This window comes from Ursus arctos, unplaced genomic scaffold (genome assembly GCF_023065955.2).
Source record: "Ursus arctos isolate Adak ecotype North America unplaced genomic scaffold, UrsArc2.0 scaffold_3, whole genome shotgun sequence".
Taxonomy (NCBI): Eukaryota; Metazoa; Chordata; class Mammalia; order Carnivora; family Ursidae; genus Ursus; species Ursus arctos.
This window is the reverse complement of record NW_026622985.1, coordinates 47,893,116-47,919,966: the sequence shown is the minus strand read 5'-3', so window position 1 is coordinate 47,919,966 and position 26,851 is coordinate 47,893,116. Positions and strand designations below refer to the sequence as shown.

Here is a 26,851-nt window from a genome sequence, read left to right as displayed (position 1 = left end):
AGATAACATTCCACTCTATAAAAAATACCAAATATAACCAGATATCTCTTAGATTGATTGCAGAATATGGACTGAACCCAATTACAAAATCTATCTTTTAAAAATGTCAGTATAGGTGTGCTTGAGCATAAATTAGCCCACCATATACAGGGCTTAAATTTTGAAAATAAATGAGGCACAAAATGGTCACCTCTTTAAAAATTTCCTGGTGTGGGTGTATTGTAAAAGACGTGAATATGACAAGCTGGACTCCATGGAAGATGTCCTGTTGAAGTCTGACAAAATTGGTGCCAAGGGTTGAAATAAATTTCTCTTTAAACCTAATGCATCACATGACCTCTGCATAACTACAAGTTACTTTACTCACAGTTCACAGATGAATTTTTCCAGGTAAAGCTTACCAATCTTTTACAATGACTAAAATTTATATTATTTTGGGGAATATGTATAAAATAATTACTGCTATCTTCTGCTAGTAGGACAATTACCTCCCAGAGATCCTATTTCAAATGTCAGGACTTTTAAAGTAATTGATTCACTCTGAATCTCCTGGGAAGAGTTTAATATTGCTCTTAGAGAGGTTTTCCAGATATGTATTTCTTAGTACCACAGAGTCAGTAACTTAAATTACGAAAATAAAGTCATTCACAAAATAAATTCTATAAACATATGCTGCTGTGCTTGGAAGCTTCATCTCTCAACCCTGGCCTGGGTTGAGTCCTAGGACTGCTACTCAAGGGCTCTGTGATCTTGGGCTTTTAAATATTCCAAGGCTCAGCTGCTTCTTCTGTAAAAATGTGGCCTGTAATCTCTGTTTCATGGGATGGCTGTGTGGAGCTAGTAAATTAATATATCTGGAGAGTGCTTTCTTTTTTAAAAGCTATGAAACATTCTATAAATGTTAGTTATTGTTTTTATATATATTACGTACTGTGAACCAGTATAATTCTTTAATTTGACATCAAACTGAACGTCTTCGCACAACTCAGAGTGAAGTAAGTGAATTCTAGGAGAAGCGAACTCCACCAAGTTTCCCTGAAGTCTAAATACACAAGAAATGAGAGAGAGATCCCCTCTGAAAATATCACTTGGGCTGCTGTGTAATGACTTACGTTGAGCTGCGTTGGCACTGCCGGAAGTCCCAAGGTAATGTTGGGCAAAGAGGGAGAGGTATAAAGACTTAGCAAGTTCATGGAATCTTCATGAATTAGAATGCGTTGCTGGGACACCATTTGCTGTTTAAAAAAAAATGAAAAGGCAGTCTCAAAACATTATTGTATCATAAAATCTACTGTAAAATGCCCACATTTCAGAAAATAGATTTTGTATTATCATGATTAGTCAAAATAGTCAAGTATTCTAATTGTTTATTTTATGATTTCTGTATCCAAAAGTTACATGTGAAAATTAAATTAAAATTTTGTTCATTAGACATAATCACAGAATCTGAAGAAAGGGCTTCTATGTTCAGTTTGCAAAATTCTTTTTAAAAATTCTACCTTTATTGACCATAATAGTGTGTCTGTCATCAATTGGTACAACAATTAAAGTGACTAATTCTTATGTATATATTTTTGTATTACTGAGTGAGGAATATGTATATAATACTGCTATAATCATTATCTTTATATGGATTAAACATCATTTTACGGATGGGGAAACTCACACAAGAAAATCTAAGATTAGATGTCACCATATAGGACTTCTATAATTAATAGTATGTTTTTAATATAAAATATATGAATAGACAACTCTGTGTGGTGCATGTTTAGATCATTCATATTCAGAAGCTAAGCTAAACGCTAAAATGTTACGAGTTCCCTGTGCCACAATAGGCTTCATTTACCCTGAAAATACCTTGAATGTTTTGGCATCACAGTCCTTTTTACAACAAATGCCTTTTTTTAATCCAATACTAAGAGTCATGTTTTCCCACATGTGGCCTAATATGGTTGCTTGAATTACATTTTCTGTTTAACTCTTGCTTCCCTCCCAGAACTCTTATACAATAAGAGTTACAAAGGTCTTATTAGACTAAGGAACTCTGGCCTGATATGGTCCCCAAGGGAACAACATCCCTGAAAAAGAATACTCCATGTAACAGTATGACACAGTGACTGCTTTCTTCCCAAACAAAAAGCATATGGGACTCCAATAATAGACCACCTCCAAGAGGGATACTGCACACACGGGCTTTGACTAAAGTAAATATAATAACTTGTCAAGCATGTTTGGGGGAGCTGTAGATTTTCCCCTGGACAAACCTGGGATATCAATTAACTGGGGAAAATATCATGTGCTAATACAATGCAACCTCAGAATGTCACTGAAGAGTGATGCGCCACCAAAACACAGGATGTTATTCCAAAACATCACCTCAATCATACGTTTGTTTGCGGACGAGCCGTAGCCTTCACATAATAAGAGCAGAAGGTTAAATGGAGATTTTTTCTCATGGCAACTTAGAATTCCAAGCTAAGTTTGTTCTCAAAAGAAGTCAGGTATTTGTGCATGAAAACCAAGAGACATATTGAAACCTTTTTTTTTCTTTAACATTACATTGACTTTAGACGCAATCCTTTACAAAATTAAGGTTGTCTAAGATGCCACTGCATGAAGACTGCGGGAGAAGATTTTATCATTACAATGAGGTTGCATGACTTCAGGAGCTCTGAGTAGCAGTCGCCTATTTGCTCTAATTAAAAAGGCAAGCTTTTGTTTTGCTTACATGAATATGCTTTTAACATTAATTTCTAGTTTGGAATAGATGCTTGAATAAGAACAAAAAGAATGAAGAAGTGAAAAATATTTTGACTAGCTTACTAGCAGCAAATAGTAATTTATAATAAAATGTTATTTCATTCCCTTACTGTTTTCATAGAAGAGAAACACATGTGGAAAAATAAGCACTTTAAGTCATGTATGATATTCATTCCAGGTTGTTATCTGCTTATCAGAGCACTGACCCTGGACACGCACTGTGGGAATGGCACCAAAGACACACCACAGGCCTCACGAAAGAGGTCATCTTTGTTTCCCAGAATGCACTTCTGCAGTATCCTCCCACCGCATTCCAGGAAGCAAACCTATACTAAAGTAAGAAAAATATTTCTTCTTGCATGTAATGATGGCAGCAGTGGACTAGCTGCTCACATGGGCTTTGAGGTGAAAGAGAAGACACTGGGGAATATTCTTACTATGGGGTTAAACTGAAGTTTCATATCAAAATTGAGCAGCTCCACTTCCTATGACAGTGCACTGATTTTCAGGCCCTACTGTGTGCCAAGCCCTCTGCCAGGGACTTTTGGGACATTAGCTTATTCTTCATAAGCACTCTGCAGCTATCGTTGTGCTTCAGTTCTGGATGGAGAAACCAAGTGACTTCCTCAATTCTGGCTCCCACTGGGGTCAACAATAGAACTTTTAAGCTGACCGAGGCTCCAAGGTTTGTTGTCAGGTACCGCTGTAGAAGCTACCCAGCCCGCTCTGCTGCCATTCCTGAAGGACATGAGACCGTAAGAAAAAGGAGGGTGTGGGGGAAGCTTTAGAGAGGAAGAGGAAGCAAGATCAGGTCCTGAGGCTAATGCAAAAGAAGAAATGTGTGCAACTGGGAACCAGCTGACCTGGGCATGAGAAGAAAGGGAAAGCGCTGGTGACTTTATAGACATGAGGGTCTTCAAGTCACAGACACAATTCCTGAGCAAACAAGGAAAGTCCTGAGTCCCCCAGGTTCACTCGGTACCTAGCTGGCTCTTCCCACAGAGACTAACTGGTATAGTACCGTATCACAGAACTTCAGGAACTTGGACATTATTTAGTTATCTCCTTCAATTACAGACAAGGTAACAGGCACAGCATTTCACAGGATGACTTGAATCACAAATGACTTCACAGACCTGAAAAAATGTTTTTCTCAAATTATCTTCTTTAAATGCAACTTTCCTCAGTACGGCTTTATGGTCAGCACAGTCTATCTGTTCCAGGTTAGTGTTTTCTTAGCAAGAACCTGGAGTTGTAGTCTATCTACACTGCTAAAAGAGTGCGAGCACACCTGAAAACCAGCCCAACAGGTCGGTGAGAGGTGCCAATTCACTGAGAAAATGAAGGATCCCGACCAGTATTCTTAGCCTGGAAGGTTACCCCACCTTAGCATTGTGGTGAGATCGCAAGCATTTTAGGGCAAAGCCAGGATTTTTTTCAGGAAGCAATTCTGAAACTGATCCAGCCCTTAAATCAAAGCTGTGCTAAAATGCCAACATTTTACATCTTAGAACATGGAGAGGATGGTTTTAATCTAAAAATTTTTCAGAACCAGAAACTATTGCTGTAGTTAGATAAAATGGAAATATTAAAGGCATAAATGACTATCTCTTAACATTCATGAAACAATTAATAAATAGCAATTCAGTTGGGTTAGCAGTATGTCATTGGATGGTAGATGTATAAGGATGTCCTACATGATACAAGTTCATGTGCTAGTTAGGAGCACAGAAAAGTAGAAAACAAACTCTAATGACCTGTGATAATTACTATAATTAAAATAGGGTTCAATCACTTCAGTGGCACAGAGCAGGGTGTCAAATTTATACAAGGGTTTGATAGGTAACTAGCATTTCACCAGAAGGAGCATAATGTGGAAAAGAGGGATATGACTGAGTCAGGTGTGGGGTTCAGGGGAGGCGTACTCATATCTTAATAATGACCTTCAAAATGTTTTCTCACCATCGGAGCAACTGGAAGCCTATCTTACGGATAATATTTGCAATTCAGATGAGTAAAATAAACTGAAAAATGATGTGTCTTTTCATAGAGCTATTAATTTTGCTATTGAAATCAGGAAGCTATTCCTTTCAATGAAAAGATCCAATCTCTTACAAAATGAACACTGGTAAAAATTAGAAAAATACAGAATCTCGAATGTCATAGGGATTTAGAACGGCAAAAACCATCACACACTGCTGGTGGGACTACAGACTGGTGTAACAATCCTGGTGAATAATTTATGACAATACAATAATTACATTATATACCGTGACCCCCAACTTCTTCTGCTGGGAATTATATCTTCAAGAAATTCTCTCCTTAAGCTCTCATTCATCATCATTTAGGATGATGTCCATGAGTATATACTGAAGCAGTTTTTGGTGGTGGGTGAGAACTGGAGGCCACTGGGGCATCCAACTGGAGAATGGGTAGGTAAAATGGAGCACCACCCTCCATGGATTGTTATGGTGATTAAAAGCAAACTATTAGGTATCTGCATCCATAATGACATAACCAGATCTAAAAACATATGCTTAGTGATAAAAATAAGAAATGGAATGAGATTGATAACACTATGCCATTTATACTCACTAAAATTCTTGGACACAAAGGAGAAAATGCATATGATGTAAGAGCCCATGCAAACAAAAATATGGGAAAGAATGACTTGCCTATGGGGGCAAGGAAAATGGCAGTGGGGATAGGAGATACATAGGAAGGGAGGAAGGAAGGTGGAAGGAAGAGAGGGAAGGAGGGAGGGAGGGAAGGGAAGGGAAAGGAATACTTTTCTCACTCTTAAGACAAAGAAGTCAACAGATGACCTTTAACAGAACACTAGTTATGTAAAAAAATCACCTCCTTTTAAGCAGCTTTTAGAAAAAGTGGGTGTAGAATTTTAAATATACTATACTATTATACTACATTTCAAAATTATGTACAATATGCATGAGCATCAGAAAAAGAATATAAGTATCTACAGAGTTTTGGTGAGGAGCAGTCGGGCTAGTGAAAAGAAGTGTGGTCTCAGTGCCCTGCATTTGAGCTCTACCACTCACGGCCTACGACTGGGCAGCTGCCCACCTTCCCTGGACATCGACTCCTTCGGCCTGGGACAGAAGCACCTCCGACTAGCATGATCAAGTTACATGCGTGTGTATTAGCGCGGTATTCAGGAAAACGTGCTTGTAAACCTCAATCTGCCGTAGCTTTAAAAGGTCCCAGATCCCCAAATTAGACTATCTAAAAGAAAGAGCCACATTAAAAACGAAAACAAAACAAAACCCAACAAAGAATTCCAAACCAAAAAAATCTCTTAATCATTTAATACTTATTTATGGTTTTCACCGTAATCTTTTAAATAGTATTTATTTTCTCTTGTCCTTTCAGATAGCTGATAGAAAATGACCATCCCCATGTGATGAAGAAATTTTTTAGAAACTTAAATCTCTAAGTTTTTATTTTTATTGGACATCCAAGAATGTATTACTATGAAATGATTTGGAGACCAGAAATTATCATTTGACAGGGCTTCCTTTGCATTTAAAAGGCACTGCTGAAGGTCTCATTAAAGGTCTTGCTTTATAATATTGACTCATGTTATTCCTCCTAAATGATTCTTCTGTCATAGCAACCTCTTCTCCCCAACGATGGGGGGAAGGCATTTTATTTTCTGCCACCTAAAACCATAGCTCTACACCCACTCAGAAGGGAGCATAACATTTACAACAAATGTCACAACAACTATTATGAAACAATAGGCAGATGAGTCATGTGAGATTGGGGCAAAACAAGTGACATTTCAGATGATTTTAGAGTACTTAACCTTATTATTAGAATCCTTTTTAAAAAATCGTTTGTATCTGCTGGAAAAAAAAATGATTTAAAAAATAGCATAGCGGAGCCAGCCACTAATGTTCAAATAGAAATAAACCAGCTGCTTGGCTACTGTTAACATAGCTATCAAATAAATCTACAGAATCTAAAATAATGGTGTTGATATTCATGGAAACATCTGAACCCACAGGCCCGCAGTATTAACAATAAAGTAACTAGATAGGTAAAGACATTTCTGACTGGAGCTGGAAATAGAAACTCCTGAGGTTTCAGCTCCCCAACCAAGTTTACAAATGAGTAAAACAAGTAGCTCCAACAACCCGGGTTCAGGACTGAGCATATGTAAGAAATAGAAGACATGGAACAGAAGTGGTCCGAGCAGATGGAGACTCACTCTCACATGTGATCTGCTGGCTTGAAGACAAACATGCTAATGAGTTTTCCCCACCAGGAGTCAGTATTGATAACAACAACAAACAATGAACTCCTTTCACACTTCACAATTCACCACCCGCCTTCCCAGCACTGACTCCTCACAACAACGCTGTTGGATGAGGTATTACCACCTTTCACTAGATAAGGAACCTGAGGTCAGGGACAAGTTTAGTGACTTAACCAATGATGACAAAGTAGTTGCTTTTGGAGCCAGGTTCCCATGGAGCCTTCTGAATGCAAGACCCGTTTATGAATTCGCTGTGCTGTTTCCTTAGGCGGGACTTAGAGGAGTAAATTCTCCTACTCCTGCCTTAATTATGCAGGACATGTGAATTACATGCTAAAAATTGTCTTTTTGCCGAAGCCTCAACATCAGCCTGAGATCCAGCCTTACTTTCCTCTTTCCTAAGTGCTAAAAGGGACTAGAATCCCATTCATTGACATGGGCTCTGAAACAATTAGGTGACATGCTTTTCTACTTACAGGTCACAGAATAAAGAGTTCATACAAATGTACACTGTTGAACTATCTAAAAATGAAAATTCGCCTGTGCTGGTTAACCAAAGATGGTAGAATAAGCCTATTTTGTAAAAGATGAACTGTGCAACCAGCTTGGCTTCTGAAAGTGTAGCTGAAAGCATAGTTGATGTATGTTTTTCACGCCTTAAAACTACGTCTGTTGATATGAAATTACACACTATTGTTAATCTTGGAAAATGTCTGTAAAAATCATACTAAATCTGAAATGATTGTTAATAAAGAACTAGCAAAAAATATTTGTTTTCCTCTTTTTCTAGTTTAGGTGCAAGCATTTTGTGTTACAGAGCTAGGATATTAATTTGTGGAGAGTTTCCGTCTGAATTCTGCTGTCTCTTTAGCTCTCCAGTATGAATTACATTACAGACCTCTGTAAATGTAATGCAGCAGAAAACCACATGTTAGCCATCAGGGCTGAATTTTTTGTTTTGGGCCACGGAGAGGCTACCCATCAGTGCATAAAGGTCTGCCCACCTGGCCTTTTGGATCATAGTTCAGGCACACAATTAATTCATTATGAAGTAAGTCACTGCTTGCTTTTGAACTAGTCTTTCCAGCTTTGGAGGTGAATGTCCTGTCACTGACCTGAAGAAATACCTCTACTCTTTCAAACTCCATTAAATCACATTTCCTTCTGTTTTTTTTCTTTTTTTTTTTAAACTGGTGGGGGTGGAAGGAAAAGTTTGTGGTAACAGAATGTTCAGTAAGTAGATGAAAAGGTAGGGCAATCTAAACAGATATTTGTGACAGGGAAGGCTTTAGGAATAAAAAATAGATTAAAACAATATAAAAAATTCCTTTCATTTTCACTCTCCAGCATATTTTGAAATTTAAAGGTAGGGCTTCATAATCTGGGATATTCAATGTAACAGGTCATTAAAAGTTTGAAGTAAAGAGAAAAATCTCACCTTTTTCCATTCCTAATCTCACAAATATGTATTTCTTGATTGTTCTTGTATGTTGTACTAAGTAGTATATACATATATATGTATTTCTAATGAAAGAATATGTGTATCTTCCTCTTTAGTAACAAAGCATGTCTCTCCCGACCCTCCCCACCTTGCTCCCTCCAGAGAGGTAACCATCAAGATAAATTTTGTGTTCATCACACCCTTAACCTTTGTGAAATGTACTTCTACGACAAATGCTTTCTGATCAAGATACCGTACTGTTGTTTCAGAACCTAATACAATATCATCACTGTAAGTGGTCGTCTGTACCCTTTAGCCCTAACAATGCATTTCTAAGAATCATACATGCTGTTGAATGTAGTTTACTGTGTCATTTCTTTTTCCAAGGGCACAGAATTCATCCAGAGCTGATTTAGAATCCAGACCCTTTAGTGTTTCCGCTATTACTGAGAATCACATTCTTCAAACTGAGAGGCAATGGAAATCCAAAGTTTTAAGAACTGTCTGTGACAAAGTTGTTCTTTTCCTGGACACTGATTAAAGGGTCACAGAAAACTGACCCATATTGACATCTAATTGCGCTAGCAGAAATACAGTATCTATAACCAACAGTCCAAGAATTCCACTTACATCTCTGATCACAAATATATGTGAAGTACTTAACTGAGCTGGTATCATGTTTTAAGAAGGAATAATGAAAAAGAGAAAGAGGGACAGCAGGATTGTGAAAAACAAGAAATAGATGAAGGACCTGGAGATAATGGTGAGGCCTGAATTGTTGTTCTTCAAATAGCTGAAAGCTGATCATAAGCAAGAGAATGTCTATCTCTTTTACCGATTTTCCTTGGAAAATTGAAGGAAATTTTTTGAAATCTAGAATGCAGGTGTATTCCTCTAGAGAGGATTTATATATGCTTTTCCAGACACCTAGGGGCCCTAACAAATCTGGGCACTTTAAACCAAAATAATGGTTTGAAATTACAGAAATTTGGGCCACAGCTCCATGCAAGGACTAGCTTCTGGTTAAAACTTCTCAGGGAGAAATCCTGTCCTTGCTTTGGTCTGCATCCAGACACTTCTGGGAGTGGGGGTGAGAGACTCACCAACATAGTGTAGGCATGAGCTTTTGAAATTCCAGCTTAATTTCATGTTAGGTTATCCTCCTTGGTCAGGACTGAGCTTTGCCTTCTATCTTGAGTGCTGTGAGGCCCTGAAAACCAAAACTCGAAACTGAAGTACATAGGGGCGCCTGGGTGGCTTAGTCAGTTAAGCATCTGCCTTGGGCTCAGGTCATAATCCCAGAGTCCTGGGATCAAGCCCCACTTTGGGCTCTCTGCTCAGCAGGGAGCCTGCTTCTCCCTCTCTCTCTGCCTGCTGCCCTCCTTTCTCTTTCTGTCTCTCTTTCTCTCTCTTTCTGTCAGATAAATAAATAAAATCTTAAAACCCCAAAAACAAGTACACAAATGTCCTCAGAGCAAAGGTGACTTCACTGTTTTCAGTCCTTTACTTATCAGAAATAACCTCTGGTTTTCTGCTTTCAATTATATTTTGGCCTGGTAATTTTACAATTTAGAAATAATTTATTACAAGTGTGTGTGTGTATGAAATTACAGAGACACAGATATTGGCATCATGCACAGGAGACATTTTTGTCAAGCTAACGCTCTAAAATCAACTGAGTTGTCCCAGGAAACAGCAAAAAGAGCTCCTTATAAGTAGTAGTGTTCTAGAGAAAGTTTGATAAGTACGCATCGGGAAAGCTATATAGGTGATCCAAGAATCAGAGTCTCTTTCAACCCTAAGTTACCATGACTGTATTAAATACAAGGGAAGAAGCATGTTACAGTTACATATGAGAAGTTATTGTACCAGCTTTGCCTGCATAGAGCAATTCATGGTAAGGAGGAATTATAATGACAGAAAAGAAAAATCAAGAGTTTCAGTCAATTGATGGTGTCTTCAGAAAAGCCAATTCCATAAGAATGGCTATTTACAGACTGTTGCCTTTGCTTAGCCTAATACAAAAACTACATAGAAAAATTCTTGGTGACTCACAAATTTATCTTCCTCTATTCTTATATCATTGGTTTCAATAAATTAGGTGTTAAAAACCAAATGTTATTAGGGTTGACTGCATACAGTCAGATGAATTTCCTTTAATATTTCATTCTTCAGAAATAAGAGTTTGTGTCTTATTCATTTTTATAAATGACCGGCGCTTAGTAGGTCCTCAGCAAATGTTTGCTCAGTATGTTCCTATGTTCCTCAGCTATAATATGTTAATTATTTTTTCATTACTCTCTGGGGCAAATGGATAAAACCTGCTTTGCTAGGCTGTTCTTCTGAGAGGTTTGCATGAAGTTGTTTTTACTTATTTATCGGACCACCCCCATCAGAATAACCAAGAACCAAACACAATACTGCTGAGTTGTACAACTGATGGGGAATGTATCTTCAGCAACACTAAGAGTGGTTTTTTGGGGGGATTACACTTCATTTGCTTTCCAAACCATAATTGTCATCTGAACTTGGTAAATAAGACCAAGTTTAATTCCATTCCATACACGATGAGCCTATAGGAAAAATAACTAAGAACAGGTGGCTTTACACTTTAGAAATATCACTTTGTTTTACAGGGCTAATTAAGGATCTAATTTTTAAAAGAACCAAAACAATAACAGTCTTACCTCAGCATGAGGAGTAGGTGGCAAAACGGAAGTGTCATTTTCAGTAACATTTCCAGTTGGCCCATTGTTTGGTGAGCTGGGGCCAGACCCTGGAGAGCTGCTGCTGACAGAGGATTCTGGAAGACATTGTGAAGCACAAGAAGAGATTAATGAAAACTATACAAGGATGAGCTCCAGTGATCCTGTAAGTAGCACACAGCCCTGAACACTGTTCTCCTCCCGACAAGAACCAGTCCCATTTCAGTCCACAAAAAGGACTGTGAAAAATTCTGAAACATTTCTGAATTCTCCTACCACTTTTCTCCCTTTGTTTTCACTGTTAAAAATACAACACGGTACTCCATAGTTTCTAGATGAGTAAGAACAGTTAGAGAACGTTATAGAAGCTTTTGATGAGGGGAGAAAAAAAAAAGCACGTTGGTGTAAAATTCTTAAACATATCTTTCTTGCTGCCTTTCTGTCTGTATATTTTGCTTACATTTTGATGAATCTGCTTTTTATCTTTGATTCATTCTTATTTGCTTTTCTTTTAATAAGAAAAATACACATTAGAAAATATTTCAAGGACCTTCTTTTCCTCCAGACTCCTAATTCTTGCCTTTCCTGCGTGACTAAATACTGATTTCTCATTAATGTCTCATTTTCATATCACAGGATATGAAAGTTCTTTTCTTATATCTGCCTTGCCAATTTAAAATCATATTATTTGTATCTTTGGGTGCAATATCCAGACAGAAGTATTTCCTTATGTAGAAATCGCTGCCGTGAGCACGAGAATTCCAGGCAACAAATACTTGTTGCATCAGGATTCTACAACAAGGCACGGGACTAGTTCTGGAAGGGAGGTAGCAACTGATTATCTGGGAACACTGAGAAACTCTCAGAAAAGAAATGAGATGGCAATGGGGTCTTGAAGAGAAGTAGAAGTAGTTCACAAAAGGGGGACAATGGAGAAGCAGCATGTGGAGGAGAAGGCACGGCATGCACAGGGAGGGGCCAAGGCTCAGAACTGTTAAATAACATGGCTTTGGTGGGAAAAGGGGGCAGAAAACTGGGGAACTTAAAAAAGAGGCAGGTGGTTCCCATGTCAACTATTGGGAGGAGAAGGCGCATAGGGTTTGGAAAAAGCATGCACTTGAACCTAGGAAATGGAGAAGGGAGCTGCAGAGGTATGAGAACAGTGTTAGCAATTTAACTGCTCTATGATGCCACGATGGTCTCTGACTAGACAGTAAAAATAATTAGTATGAAGATTCAAACAGAACTCAACTAAATTACATGAAAGCCGGCAGAGAAAGGGGGAGGAGTACAGGTGAATAAACCTGTCTGTCTGGTAGTTCAGATCCTCCAAAGACATTGAGAATAAATACAGCATACTTGTTTTTAAAAATCTAGCAAAGCGTTCACAAGTCCTAGCTCATTGACCAGAAATGTGCATCTAATAAACATGCAAGTCCCTCTCTGAATACAAATTATTTCCTCAGATGAAAGGGAGCATCATCATCTCACAAAATTAGGGAGAGAAAAATATGGTATTTCAAAAATGAAGAAACTTGAGTAAAACTCCAACAAATTGTAACCCCTTTAAGTTAGAATCAATCATGACCCAGATAGGTAATGAGCAAAATTGCACTGCAACTTGGCAAGTGACGGTGGGGAAAAAGTGACAGTCAAGAAGAGATTAATAGGAAAATAGAAGAGAACACTGGGATAAATAAATATGACCTTAGATTAATCAGATTCTAAAGCAAAAACAAACAAAAAAAGCAAAGCAATGTATATAGCTTTCTATTTTCTTCAAGTTTTCCTGTTATGAGGGAGCGTACTCTCTCCAATTAGAAAAATCACTTGTATCTATTTACATTAGACAATTGTTATGTTCATTTTCTTTACATTCATTAAAACAGATGCACTCCCCACCCCTCCAATCCCACCAAGTACTTCTACTATGAAAACTCAATTAAGATTTCTATTTACTTAAGTACAAATCTGTGTTCTGGAAAAAAAAAAAAAGTCTGTAGCTCTGAATTTAGAATTGGTCCAAATTAGTGATTATATTTGATATTGAAAAATTAATATAAACTTTGGTAAAGTAATATTTATTTATTTAATACTTATCTGTCAAGGAAAATTTTTCCAACTAATACTTTTCTTCAGATAAATTTTTTTAATTAAATCTGTATTAAATTTATTAATCTGTCAGGAATGACTAGGAGACTACACATTTTTTCCCCCTAAATCACCTGTCAAACTACCACGTCTAATTAGTGTTCTGTACTTTCCCACTCCCACCTCCACAATCTTTTCCCTATTGTCTCCCCAAAGTAGGCAATCTCATGGCCATAGGAGACACAGAAAACAAATAATTTTGAAAAGTTATTACCCTTCCCTGCTAAGGATAAGATCTGATCTTGGAGAAATGATAGCAACCGACTACACTGGTTTAAGCACAATCTTCCACGCGAATGGAAAAAAATGGTTGCAGATTACCACTTCTCTATGAATGCAACCAAAGGAAATGACCAAATTACAATGCATATGGCTCCAAGTAGGTACTCAATAAACAGTAGTCAGTATTATTATTTTGGCTAGCCTTTTTGGTTCTTGTATCCCTAGGTCTTCTCTAATTTCAGACCAGGTACACCTGGGACCAGAAGGCTTTGTAAGACATCAGGTTGAATTTCCTAACCTGTTCACCCCACCACTAACCAGGCAGCTAAAAAAATAAGAACGCTTCCATTGGAGACTAGTGAAAATGACAGTTTCTTTCCCTTCCTAAAAGGCAATATATCCCCCTCCTGCCATAAGTCCCAGTTCACTAGTAAACACATAAAGTCATTTATGAGTTCTGTAAATTTGTTGAAAAGTCAAGGTTTTGCTGTTCCACATAGTTTAATTTTCCCAGATGTATTCTGTACGTTCATGTCGGAGTGTGGGGGAAGTGTTCTTCTTGGACCTCCCTCTGCTCATTTCTGGTCAAATTTCATTAAAAGTTATACTCTTCTGGTTGGCATTCCTAAAACGGACTGCCTGTTTCTGAAAAGATGAAGGTGAGCTTTGGCGTTCCCTAGTTATGCCTAGATTGACACAGAGTTCTGTTTCTCATTCATTTCCTGTTTAACACGGTTGGTGAACGCATGGCAGGGTTTACTGAGCTACTTGCGCGTTTTCATTATAATTTCCTTTCAAGACATGTTTCTCCTCGAAATAACTTTTAATATGCAACAGCCATATTTATTCTATGCTATTTATTTTCATTCCTCCTACCGGCATTTTTTTAGTGTATGTCTGCACAGTCCTCAATTACCTGTCACCTCAAACATTCTCTTCTTGAATGAAGTGACAACATTTCCATCCTTCCGCCTGAGTAAGGGGCTGCTTCTCCTCTCTGCCACTTTCTGTTTTAACCTGGACCGCACCTTCAAGTTGGGCTCAGAGGCTGGGGATTGAGACAAAGAAAATAGATAAAAATTAAAAAATAGAGAGCCAGTCACTTCTGTGTATAAAAAACGGCTCACCCTTTTCCTGGTTCTTTCTCATCTCAAATTAAAATTCCAAGCATGTAAATAAGGCATTAACTCTAAATGAATTAAACAGACAAATATAGTAATTATTTTTATGAAATTTACTTTTCTAAATAGAAAGTGAAAAAAGAGTAAAAATATAAATTTCCTACTTATTTAAGCTGACAGAACTGGGATTGCTGGGAAGTTTAATCACTAAATATGTTTGGGTCAGAGCAAGATTTATTATACGTCATTGTCAGCTCTTTTCATTCTCTCAAGGGTGAAACTCAATACCCACAAAAACAGTACCCTAATGTGATTTTAGAGACTCTGGCCTGACTTCTGGTAATAAGAAGACACCTCTGTAGCAAATAATTTACGTCTAATTCTGACTCCTGGAATACTTCTTTGTCGGTAGTCTCTTGCCTGAAATCCTGGGAAAATATACTCAGTATCATAACACCAAACCAAGTAGAGTCACTATGAATAAACCTTTCTACACATGTAGTATACAATTAAGTAGAGAGAAAAGGTGGCCAAATCTTCGAATTTAAAGTTCCGAGTAAGGTTATATGTTCCAAAGTACAAATGCACATTATTCCTACATGTTACTATTTCTTTGTTAAACTATCCTAAATAGTGATGCTCTATAATTTAGTTATTATGGTTTAGGTTTCTACGTAATTATACTCTAAAAGAATGGGAACATTAGAGTGAGTCTCTATGTAGTACGAATCAGTCATGACAATGATGGTGGTGGTGGTGGGGATGACGGAAAGGGGGTTTCCAATGACAACTAGCATCCATAGAGTGATTTCTATGTTCACTGCTGTTCTAAATGCTTTGTCAATATTAACTTGTTTAACCATAAATAAAATCCATCTGGGACAGATTCTCTTTATACTTTATTATATTAATGAGGAAACCAACACACAGAGAGGGTAAGTAACTTGCCCAAGGTCTCATAGTTAAAAAGGGATGACACCATGATCTGTACCTAGATAATCTAGCTCAAGTCTATTCTTCTAAATACTGAAAATATTGCTCCTCCACCTTTCCTCATGTATGAACACCATAACAATTATAAACCATTTCCCAAAGAATTCCTAATCATCGATATCAGATACAATGTTATCACGCAGCTAGAATTTTTGATCAGTGAAAATGTTTTCTTTGAAGGAATTTTATATTTTTGCCTGACTGCAAAAGTATCAAAGTAGAACTTACAATCTTTTCTTTCTTTCACTCTCCTTCCTGTTTATTCTTATGTTTAGACTTCAAATATCTATACTTTAGTTTTGTCTTTGCTCTTTTGTTTCCCTTCTCTGCAGGTTTACCTTGGACTGCGAACCTCTGCCTTCTAGGCTTACTTGGAATAAGCTACGTGAAATAGGAACTTGAAAGAAATATTCAACTACAAAAAATAAAACAAGCTAATTTTTTGGTGTTGTACACCTGATTTTATGGCTGAAAACAGTGAAAAAGTGGAAGAGAGAAGCTTGAAAATACTGCAAAGTGGAAGAGGGAGTAGGCAGAGAGCAAGACTAAGTAAGAACAAGAAGCTCAGTGTCTGGAGCCCTGAAATCTATCACTTCCTGGCCCCCGACCTTCAGGCTAAGAATAGTTTGCGCAAAAGACTGAGGGCCTTCCAGACCTTCCAGGAGTGTCAACCAGTGTATCTTGGTGAAGAAGGCCTAATCTGAATTACTAGCATCTGATTCACCCAGGATTAAAAGGAGAAAATGGAACTGTATTAATTCACTTAGATTTGTTTCCCGGTATATATTTATTTTAAAATTCCTTTAAAAACCCTAGTTTTTGTCTCTAAAAAGCTGTCGATTAGTAAACACACTCATCTGAAACCTAGAAAGGAGGAAATGAGGAATCCCTGTGTGCTAACTATATTGGTTTCCTCTGTAGCCCTGCTTATAACCCAAAGACAAAAATCATGGATTCTTAGACGTTGATCTAGACATGCCTTTATGATGAAATTTAAAGTATTAAATGTTACCGACTGGCTGTTCGGAGGAAGTAAGTCAACTGATTAATCACTTTAAAAGATGGGGTAGGAAGTACACTATGTTTTCTGGGGCAAGAGATAAAGTTGAATCCACTTCCCAACTATGGGATATTCCGTGAGACTCCAGTGTTTTCTGAGCCTGACTTCACTTGTGAAACATGAAAATCTAACACCTTTCTTATTTTAGAGTTATGGCCACCTGATTAGATACCTGAAAATAACTGTGAAGATCTGGATGAATGTAGAAGGGAAGAAACGGTTTCTGAAATTTTAATTATTGCTATTCCTGCTGAAGGTTGCAGGGCTAGGAGTGACAGAGCCAAGAGTGGGCCCCCAATCCCCTGGTTCTCAGTCCAGTCCTCCTCCCTCTCCTCACACATTGCACCAGCTGGGGCCGAGTTTCTGCAATCAAGACAAAAATGTGCCAAAAGCTTGGAAAAACAGCATATGCCATTTAAGCATTCTACATGAAACCTAGAATTCCATAAGCTTTTTAGGAAAAAATGACTTTCCAGGTCAGCACATAGCTCTCATTCTCATGTTTGTCCATTGGAGAATGGGCTGGATACACAGTTCTTAAATTTCTTTCAAAGGTCAACACAAAAAACATGAACACCAGAATAGCAATGAGAATTGGGTTCTAGTCTTGTATCTATCAGCTACTAAAATCAATACCTTGAATAATTCATAGTCTCCCTGAATGTCCGATCATTTATGCAAATCAGCTACAGATTACTAGTAGTGCATGGAGTACCCTGGCTTTGGGTGAATTACTTTGTTTCTTTAAACCTCAGTTTTTCATGTTAAATTGGAGACAGTTTTTTCTTTTCTGTTCTTTCCTCCATTTGTCCCAATGGATTCCATTTTCCTTCTGCGTCTGAGCCCATAGGGCTAAATCCTGGGGTTGCATCACTCCAGTTCTTTGGTGGTTGGATTTCATTTGGGCTCACCTACTGGAAAGACTGGTTAGTGACAGAGCGTTAAGGAGGAAGGAGGAGCCAGGGTATCCTTTGCTCTCTCTGCTACAGTGCTGCTTTGTCTCTTCCTGATTTCATCTCCCTCTAGAGGCTTTGCCATGGTTCCAGCTTTCCCAGCACTCCAGGAACATTATTTCCTCTCCTTACTTTTTCAGCCCTCAGGGAGGGAAATGCTTCTCATTACTGCTATTTTCTGGGTGCCTCAACATCCCTAAGCAGTTGTAAGTATTCCTTTCAAAAAAAGTCTATGACCAATATCGTATAGGTTCTATTTCCTACCAAGGCTCTGATTCACAAAGTCCCACATTTTTGCAAAGATATTGTAGAATCAAGTGAAATAACGTCTAGTAGAGGATAAACCCGTGGTTCTCCATCAGGGAAGATTTTGACACCATGGGACAATTGTCAGTGTCTGGAGACAATTCTGATGGTCAGTGTGGGGTACAGCTATTGGAATCTAGAGGATAGAAGCCGGGGATGCTGCTAAATCCTCCTACAATGCACAGGACAACCCTATGACAGAGAATTATCTGGACTCAAATGTCAGTATTGCCAAGTGTGAGAAACCCTGGGGTAAGCAACCAGTAAATGGCAGTTGTGAATGAGTGTGCTACACAGGGATGATCAAAGGAGATAATACTATCTGTTAGCAATTCTCAAAGAGGATGTAGAAGAGTAAGAAAAGAAAGAAAAGATTATCAGAAATCAGGGACTACTATAGGTTGCTTGAAAATATTCAGTATTTCAATACTGAAATTATTTGTAATTAGAAATTTATTTGTAAACATTTTCAAAAGATTTATTTGAGAGAGAGAGCGAGCGTGCATACGCGAGCGGGGGACGGACAGAAGGAGAGGGAGACAGAATCCTCAAGTAGCCTCCCTGCTAAGGGCAGAGCCCAGACACAGGGCTCAATCCCAAGACCCCAAGACCATGACCTGAGCCAAAATCAAGAGTCAAACACTCAGCCGACTGAGACCCAGGTGCCCCTACTGGAAAACAGTTTTAATACCACCGGTATTTCTCAAGAAAGCAAAACAAGTCAACTACATGCAGAAAGATGTAATTCTCAATTTTCAGAAGGATACTATTTGAGGCATTGTGATATTTTTATCTTTATCAGTTGAGGACACAGCTTTTTAAAAATTAGGAATCATTAATATTCTTTAAGTGCAACAGAAATTTATTTTTTTCAAAATATATAATACATGGCTCTTCTAAGTAAAGGTCCATATCCACTGGTTCTAGTAAAAACTTTTGTCTGTATTTCAATACTGGTTTTGAGCCACCAGAGACATTAGTATCTCAGCAGTGAGGATGAAGGATGGAATGATAGATAACCATCATTTAGTCCTTGCTATGCTTTATAAACTCACTCCTAATATTTCAGAAGCCCACACACCAAAGCTCAGCATGATATATACCCAAGGAGCAGAATTAATGACCTATTGTGCTGACTCAGTTTGCAGTTAGAGTTAATTCCATTTTTAATGCTCTGGTCTCCCCAAAGGCTGAAGATTTCCATTCCAGGGACTTACTAACGGGATGCTAATCCTCAAGAGCCCAGAAAGAGATCACTAACTGGGGAGACATTCTGCTTGTACCTCAATGTATTTCATGCCTAGTTGCACTAATTGCCTTTCTATTTTTACCCCACACCCATCACTCTCTACATCTCAATTAATCACGCAAACAGAAGGCAAGCTTTTTAGTGTGTGTGCCCATCTGAATGCATTTGTGTGCCGAGATGAAAATCTTGCATGAAAAATTGATCATCATTATTTAAATGAAAACAATCAATATTAAAATGAAGAGGGTAGACCTGAAAGCTTTTGCCCTTTTCACTTCAAAAGAATTAAGAAGGGAACAAAAGGAAACAGAAAACATGTGCAAGATGCCTCACGAGCTAAATGTATTTCAAATCTTTCTTCTGCTACTGATGTACATGGTGCAGCGTGAACTCAGCGTGGCAAGGGACGAGTTAGGTAGCAGAAGCCCAGGTTAAACAATTAGGATTCCAACAGGAAGTGACAAGGCCCAGACCTGAGATGGAGAGATTGGTGTGAGTGTGGGGGTGTCATTTTTGCGCACATACACACACATACAGACATGAAAAGTAGTTTTTGCAGAAGCAAACAGGTCTCTGACACCAAAAACACCAGACTCAGATTTCAATGCTAACTTTTCATGGACTAATTGCAACCCTGGGGGAGTTGTCTGATCTCCGTGAATCATTTTATTATGTATTACAGAGCAGTAATGATGCCTACCATACAGACATCGTGGTGGAAAATTAAAGGGGTAGAATAAGGGGCCTGAGCTCAACTGGCTGGCTGTCACCAAAAATTGCTCAATAGATAGATGTTGAATAAATGAAAGTTTCATGTAATCTATACATAAGACTAAGGAACTTATATTAAAACAAAACAAAATAAATACAAAAAGTAGGACAGAGAGCTACAATTGGTTTACCGCCTTTGCCTAATGCAATGTTACCTATAAAAACAACAACAAAAACAGCAATAACCCTCTTCTGACCTTTTACTCAGTGTATTTAAAACCCTTTCTTGAGGATGCCTCAGGAGCTCACCAGTTAAGTGGCTGCCTTCAGCTCAGGTCATGCTCCTAGGGTCCTGGGTTGGAGTCCCGGATCAGGCCCCTTGCGCAGCAGGGAGTCTGCTTCTCCCTCTCCCTCTGCTGCTCCCCCTGCTTGTGTTCTCTTGCTCTCTCTCGCTCATGCTCTCTCTCAAATAAATAAATAAATAAATAAATAAATAAATAAATAAATAAATAAAACCTTAAAAAAAAAAACCACCCTTTTTTGTTGGTAATTGACTCCACGTATTTTCCTTAGTTTTTTTTTTAACTTACCTGTTTATAATTACTATTCTATTTAGTTTTCTGTCTTTTTTTAAATGTAAATACATTTAAAATGTATTTTTAAATACATTACCTTCCACTAAGAATGACTGCCTACTGTGTGCATTTTATCTCTGTTCACTTTTAATCCTAAATTATGAATATTCTTTACACCAATAATTTAGACAAAAATTCAATGCCACATATCATGGTATATAGAAGTTCTTCATTCTCATTGGAAATGATCGTTAAGGACAAAAGGAAGACATTTCCATTGAGTAATGGTCAATAATATTCTTAATTAAGATCATTATCAATCAAAATTTAGTATTAGATTAATAACTGTGCCTTTATACTAATGAATATTTGAGATATACAACAATTTCACCTGCAGTACACGTTTAGCACTATAATCACAGGGGAAGCTGAAGCCAACTTCAGATCCCTTCTCCGGCACTGTCATTCTTCCCTGCTATACCAGGTATCTGTGGACTTGTCCACCCAGCCTCTCTCTCTCCTGGGTTTCTCCTGCTCTCTCCCCCACACACGGCTACCTTAGGAGCTGCCATATTTCAACACCCCGTCACTTGGAACCAAGCACTTAATGTCATTCATTCACTCTCTTCTGAATGCCCTTGAGGAAGATGAGGTTTCCTGCCTGAGTCACTTCTCCCTTTCAAGCTAGCTCTGTAGGAATACATGCCATGTGTGAACTGTTCAATTAAGTAATCGTTACAATTATGAAAAGACCCTTCGGAGACACACAAAATTCTCTAATCTAGTTGATCTAAAGATATAGGCTACTCTAATGAAAACTATTCATAATTAGACAAAGTCTATGTATTTTCAAAGTTAGCATTCGAATAATACTATAAATGTAACACAACTTATGCTTTCTTTTGGCTCAGATAATATGGATCTTTAATGTTATGAGTCAGATTTTGTATATTTTGGTATCAGGGAGCAAAATTTCTAATCTAACTCTCTCTAATTATAACCATTTAACAATATGTAATTCATACACACAAGTTTAAAAAAATCATTTCTTTGGTAATTTTAGCTTCTAGTAACTAGCCACATTTATGGTAATTTATGAATGCAATTTCCTCGGGAAATTGTAACACTATTCTTTTTGATTCAGAAATACTTTTGCAGACATCTATCTATCTTCTTATTGAGAATATACAAATATATCTATTTATTTAAAAAGGATTATTCTTTTTCAAAAAGCATATTGTAAATGTTACATTACTCAGTTTACAGTATAGTTTTCTGAAGTGTTTATTTTATAATAACATTTATTGCTATCTTCTGATTATGTAGGTCATACATGTTCAATATTTTTAGAAATGGGACAAATTGAGTTTAGCCTGCTAACATGTTTCTTTTGTGTTTTGTACATAAACGTGTTTGAAAATGAGAATCAAAATTATATTTATGATCGTATACTGTTTGTTTACTTAATAATATATTTTGAGTCTTTTCACAGGCAATTATAAATTCTTGAAAATGATTCCATTGGGATGCCTGGTTGGCTCAGTCGCGTCTGCCTTTGACTCAGGTCATGATCTTAGGGTCCTGGGATCAAGCCCTGCATCAGGGCTCCCTCCCTGCTCAACGGGGAGTCTGCTTCTCCCTCTCTCTCTGCTCTTCCCCTCACCCCTGCTCATGCTCTCTCTCTTTCATATAAATAAAAATCTTTTAAAAAATTAAAAAAAATAAAATGATTCCATTTTTTCTGTTTTCACTTAAAAATCTATTATGAATCTTTTCCCAAGCAGTTACACATTCTTTTAAAAATACATTATATGGATATACCATATATAATTTAGTCACGTTTACACGTGAGTATGCAATACTTTATTTAAACATTTGATAACTGGACATTTAGGTGATCTACAGTGCTGCTTTGAAAGACGGCACAGGGGCACACATCACTGTGAATCTATATGTGCATTTGTGAGTATTTCCTTCCATCATTTGACATGGGGATTTAATTCTTAGGTTCCTTACAGTTGAAAACAACCGACCACCACCTTGTTATGATTAGAAAAACGCTAATGGGCATACAGGGCAAAGAGTTTTCCAAGTCCCAGGAAGCAGCTCAGAGCAGCGTGGGAAAACAGTCTATGGCAGTCCTGGGTAACAGGAATGTGGTCTAGAATGGGAGGGTTCTTAGCTCTGGGCGTGCATTTTCCCTCAGTATTCAGGGATGTTTCACCCTGAGCCAGAGCGGGCACTTCTAAAGCTCAAAGGCCCAAGACAGGACAGTCAGTGTCCTCTATCTAACAGCAGCACTCTATGCTGAACCCTGTATCCTTTTTCACACCAGTGTTTCTCCTGAGTGCCTAGTGCTCAGCTGGCTTAGTCAGCACTCAGTAGAAATTTACGGAATGAATAAATGGATATACAGATTGCTGCTCAACGCTAGATTTTTTTTTTTTTTAAGTAGTAGGGCAAACAGAGGAGGAAATAATTGTCTTTGAATTTTTAGGACATTTAAAGCACAAATTCCCATTTTTAACAGATACTTTAATCAAACAATACAATTATGGACAGAAACAAATTATAATGTTATAAAATATTTCATCACTTTTTATAGTTAAAATGAAATCTTTCTATTTAGTTGGTTCCATTGTTTAATGCCATTTAATTAAGAGCTATTGAACAACAATATTGAGAACCTAGGCAGCAAGTTCCATGCAGACTGGGAATGGGTCTAGTTATATTTTCATTGCTTATTCAGCACTTCTGCTATACCTACTACATAGAATAAACCCATTAGTTATTTATTGAATGAATGAATCAGTGAATGTGAAAAAGGGGGTGTTAGGTGCTGAGGCAACTAACTAAACAACTAAAAAATAGAGAGCCTTTGTCTCCCAGGTATTCATCGTCTTGCAAAAAGGAGTGAAAGACTAACAGTGATCAATGCCATATGATAAGAATAAGCAGCATGTGGCTGAAAGGCAGGGAAGGGTAATCTCAGGGACTAAATGAGATTCTGACAGGCAGAGGTGGAAGGCAACCTCGTCTAGGGGAAGGTGCAGGCAAATTCAAGGAATAAAGATTGAATATGCTAACAAGGTGGGGAAGGGATACTAAGTGCAAGATAAGGCTTCAAAGAAAGGTCAAGCAAAATTTAGCTAAATTATACAATACTCAGAGAGGCTATTCAATCTGTATCTTCAAAACCCCCCTCTCTTTGTCTCTCTCTCTTCTTAGCAGGTAGCCATGCTTGCATCTTTCCCATTCAAATAAAAATAAGCCTTCCTGAGATATAAATATTATTAGCTACTGTCTGTATTTATACTTTAATTCACAGTCAAGGTTGTTTTTTTTTTTTTTTAAGTAGCCTTACACTTGCCACCACCACTTCCTAACCTCAAACCGCTGCAATATGGCTCTAACCCTCCGTTTCACTGAAATTACTCTACCACACATAGTGCTCAGAAGAGTAAATGTAATAATTTTGTGTCTATTCTCAGTACTTAGCAACTACACAGACTCATGGTGAGTCTCAGTAAACAGTTGCTGAGTGAATAAATGCATGCTTGCATATATCCAAGCATGAAAGGAAACTTAATTAAAGGCTGGGCTTCAAATAGTTGTTGAGAAGAGAACTAGCTGAACTTCAACTTTTCTAATTTCTAAGAATTTCTTGACACTGAATGTTATAGCAAGAGGTCTTATAGATCAGATGTGGAATGCAGAAGGAATTTCATTTTTCTGGCAAGCACCAAAAATAACATGTTTTGGATTCAAGGAAATCATATCCCCTACAGCCTAGAATACCTTCATATGAATGTAGACATATGTATCTAGAATACTTTCTTTTATGTGCTTTAATTTTTCAAGTATAAAATATTTACCTAAGTAAAGACAAATTTTGAAAATCTATATTTTGAAAATACGGCAAAAAGTTGAATTATCACTTAAAACAAGCTAGACTAAGGAGCATATTCAATCTTCTTCAAATCAGTTTCTAATAAAGTTTCTAATAAAGTTTTAATTCTGAACTACTATTTCACAACTTAAATGATGTTCTACCTTTGGGGGAATCTGAATTTATAGATATATTTTTATCTTTTTTAGTTAAGGCTTCTTTAGTTCTAAAATTCTACTCTTATAAATAAAAATTCAGAATTAATCATTCAGTTCTGCTAATAATCTTTCAGTAATGAACTATTTCCTCTCTATGCATGAAAAAAATTATACCATGTACTTCACAGTTTTATTTACTTCCTTTATTAGATGTATCTTTCATGTATTCTTTCAAGTAGAAGTGTCATGAAGAGTAGTTTTATTTGTGATGTAAAACTTTTTAACACACTTTCTACCCAGACACTTTGTAAGAGCTACATGTGTAAACATAGATGTTAACTGATTTCATGACAGGGTGAGGACTGTCTTAGTGGGTGAGATCTGCACTGGGGCGGCCCAGTATTTGATAGGGACACAATTTCTCCCAGAAAACAACCTTATAGACAGGACTGTATGGTCCAGAAATTAATACCTATCACCTAATAACTCCCTGAGTATCACCGTAAATCTAACCTTTTTCATACTTATTTGTGCTCTTAGCATGAACCTTACTCGGTCACATTCATAAGAATCTGGTGTTGTTACCCAGTTCCGATTCTGACACTAATGGTGTGATTTGGGTCAAGTTTTTTTTTTTTTTTTTAAGATTTTATTTATTTATTTGACAGAGAGAGAGACAGCCAGCGAGAGAAGGAACACAAGCAGGGGGAGTGGGAGAGGAAGAAGCAGTCTCATAGCGGAGGAGCCTGATGTGGGGCTCGATCCCATAATGCCGGGATCACGCCCTGAGCCAAAGGCAGACGCTTAACCGCTGCGCCACCCAGGCGCCCCATTTGGGTCAAGTTTTACTCAACGTCTCTATGCTTCAATTTTCTTGCCTGCAAATGTGGGCAATAATATCCATTTCCTTGACTTTAAAGAATTCAAAAATACTGAAGAGAATGATACAAGGTAAATATAGTAAAATCACTGTCTAATCTTAAATGCTGTAAACCTTATTTTCTTCAAATATATGGCTTTAAATTTTTTGTCTCTGATGTTTACCTGAAAATGTTCAGTTTATTCCCATAAAACCATAAAATCATTGTCTAGCTTGTTACTTCATTTGTTTTGTTTTCTTCTGATATACCCAGTTTATAGCCAACCAAAACCAGTCACTCAGTCTCTTTCCTACAAAATATTACCATGAATTAAATTCTTAAAAATTCTTTGATAAAGAATCTTCCTATATTTTTGAATACCTAAAGACAAGTATACTAGCTCCTATTTTACTCTATACATTTATTTATTCATATAAGATACATTTACTCAGTGGCTATTATAAGCTCTCTGAAGATGCTTGGGATAGAATAGTAAACAAGCCACAGATATTATCCTGAAAGATTTCTCAGCTAACTAGAGAATTTTTAATTTTAATACAGACATTTATGCACAAAGATATGTCCAGGTGTATTTGGGTACATAATATTTGGAATAAGGAATGTAGTGAGTGTTTAGGGTAGCCTGGTGGGTGACGGAAAGGCACCAAGAGAAGCTTCACAGAGGGGAAGTACGTATCAGCTGAGCATTTACAGAGGAATATGAACTATTCAAGCATACACTTTAGGAAAAGCAAGGACCATTTGGAAAATCAGGTGTGAATGGCTTGTGTGAGTGTGAAGCAGAAAGACTTTTTCAAAGGATTGCAACTTGTTTGGTCCTGCTGGGGCAAACGGTAGGAGAAGGTGGAGTGGGGACAGGTAAGAGAGAAGGTTAGGGCAGGAGGGAGGGGGGAGGAGGAGAAAGGTTGTGAATGCCATGTGAGGACTTCAGCCTTGAAGATGATAGAAGAGGTATTACGTGATTCTTAAGTAGGAGGGTAAGAAGACTAGATTTAAAATGTAAAAAGACAGAGGGTTGACCGGAGTCACAAAATGGTCAATAACTGGAACGGGCATTGAACTGCAACAGACGGGGCATGATGAGAGAGTGGAGGTTGAAGAGCAAGTGATGGCAGGAGAATCCCTGATGCGATAAAGCAGAACCAGTCGCCCAGTGCGCCTCTGGCTTCCTGGGTTAGGTCAGTACGAGGAAGGTGGATCCATTAGTCTCCTCAGGCGATCACTTTGTTCAGTTTGGTTTAAGTGGGTTTCTGGTCAATCTTGTCATTTATATATATATATATACATGTATATATATATATATATATATATATATTTGGTGTTTAATTACTACTATTTAGAACTGTTCTCTGCCTCAATATAATTTTGAGTCTTGAGGTGCAACCACTAGCATATTT

The 26,851-nt window shown here is 37.5% G+C and overlaps 1 protein-coding gene across 13 annotated transcripts in view; it reads right to left on the bottom strand.

Moving 5' to 3' along the window:
• Positions 1–26,851, bottom strand: part of HDAC9 (histone deacetylase 9) — a 906,012-nt gene that overhangs the window by 385,392 nt on the left and 493,769 nt on the right. For 7 of the 13 annotated variants that reach the window (XM_048213041.2, XM_048213042.2, XM_048213045.2 and 4 more), the window contains 2 exons: positions 11,168–11,283; positions 1,113–1,235 (listed from right to left, as the gene is read on the bottom strand). In XM_048213041.2, the coding sequence (XP_048068998.1) occupies positions 1,113–1,235; positions 11,168–11,283 (239 nt within the window). Of the gene's footprint in view, positions 1–1,112; positions 1,236–11,167; positions 11,284–14,474; positions 14,607–26,851 lie in introns of all 13 variants that reach the window. The other 6 variants (XM_048213039.2, XM_048213040.2, XM_057304376.1 and 3 more) reach the window with 1 other exon arrangement.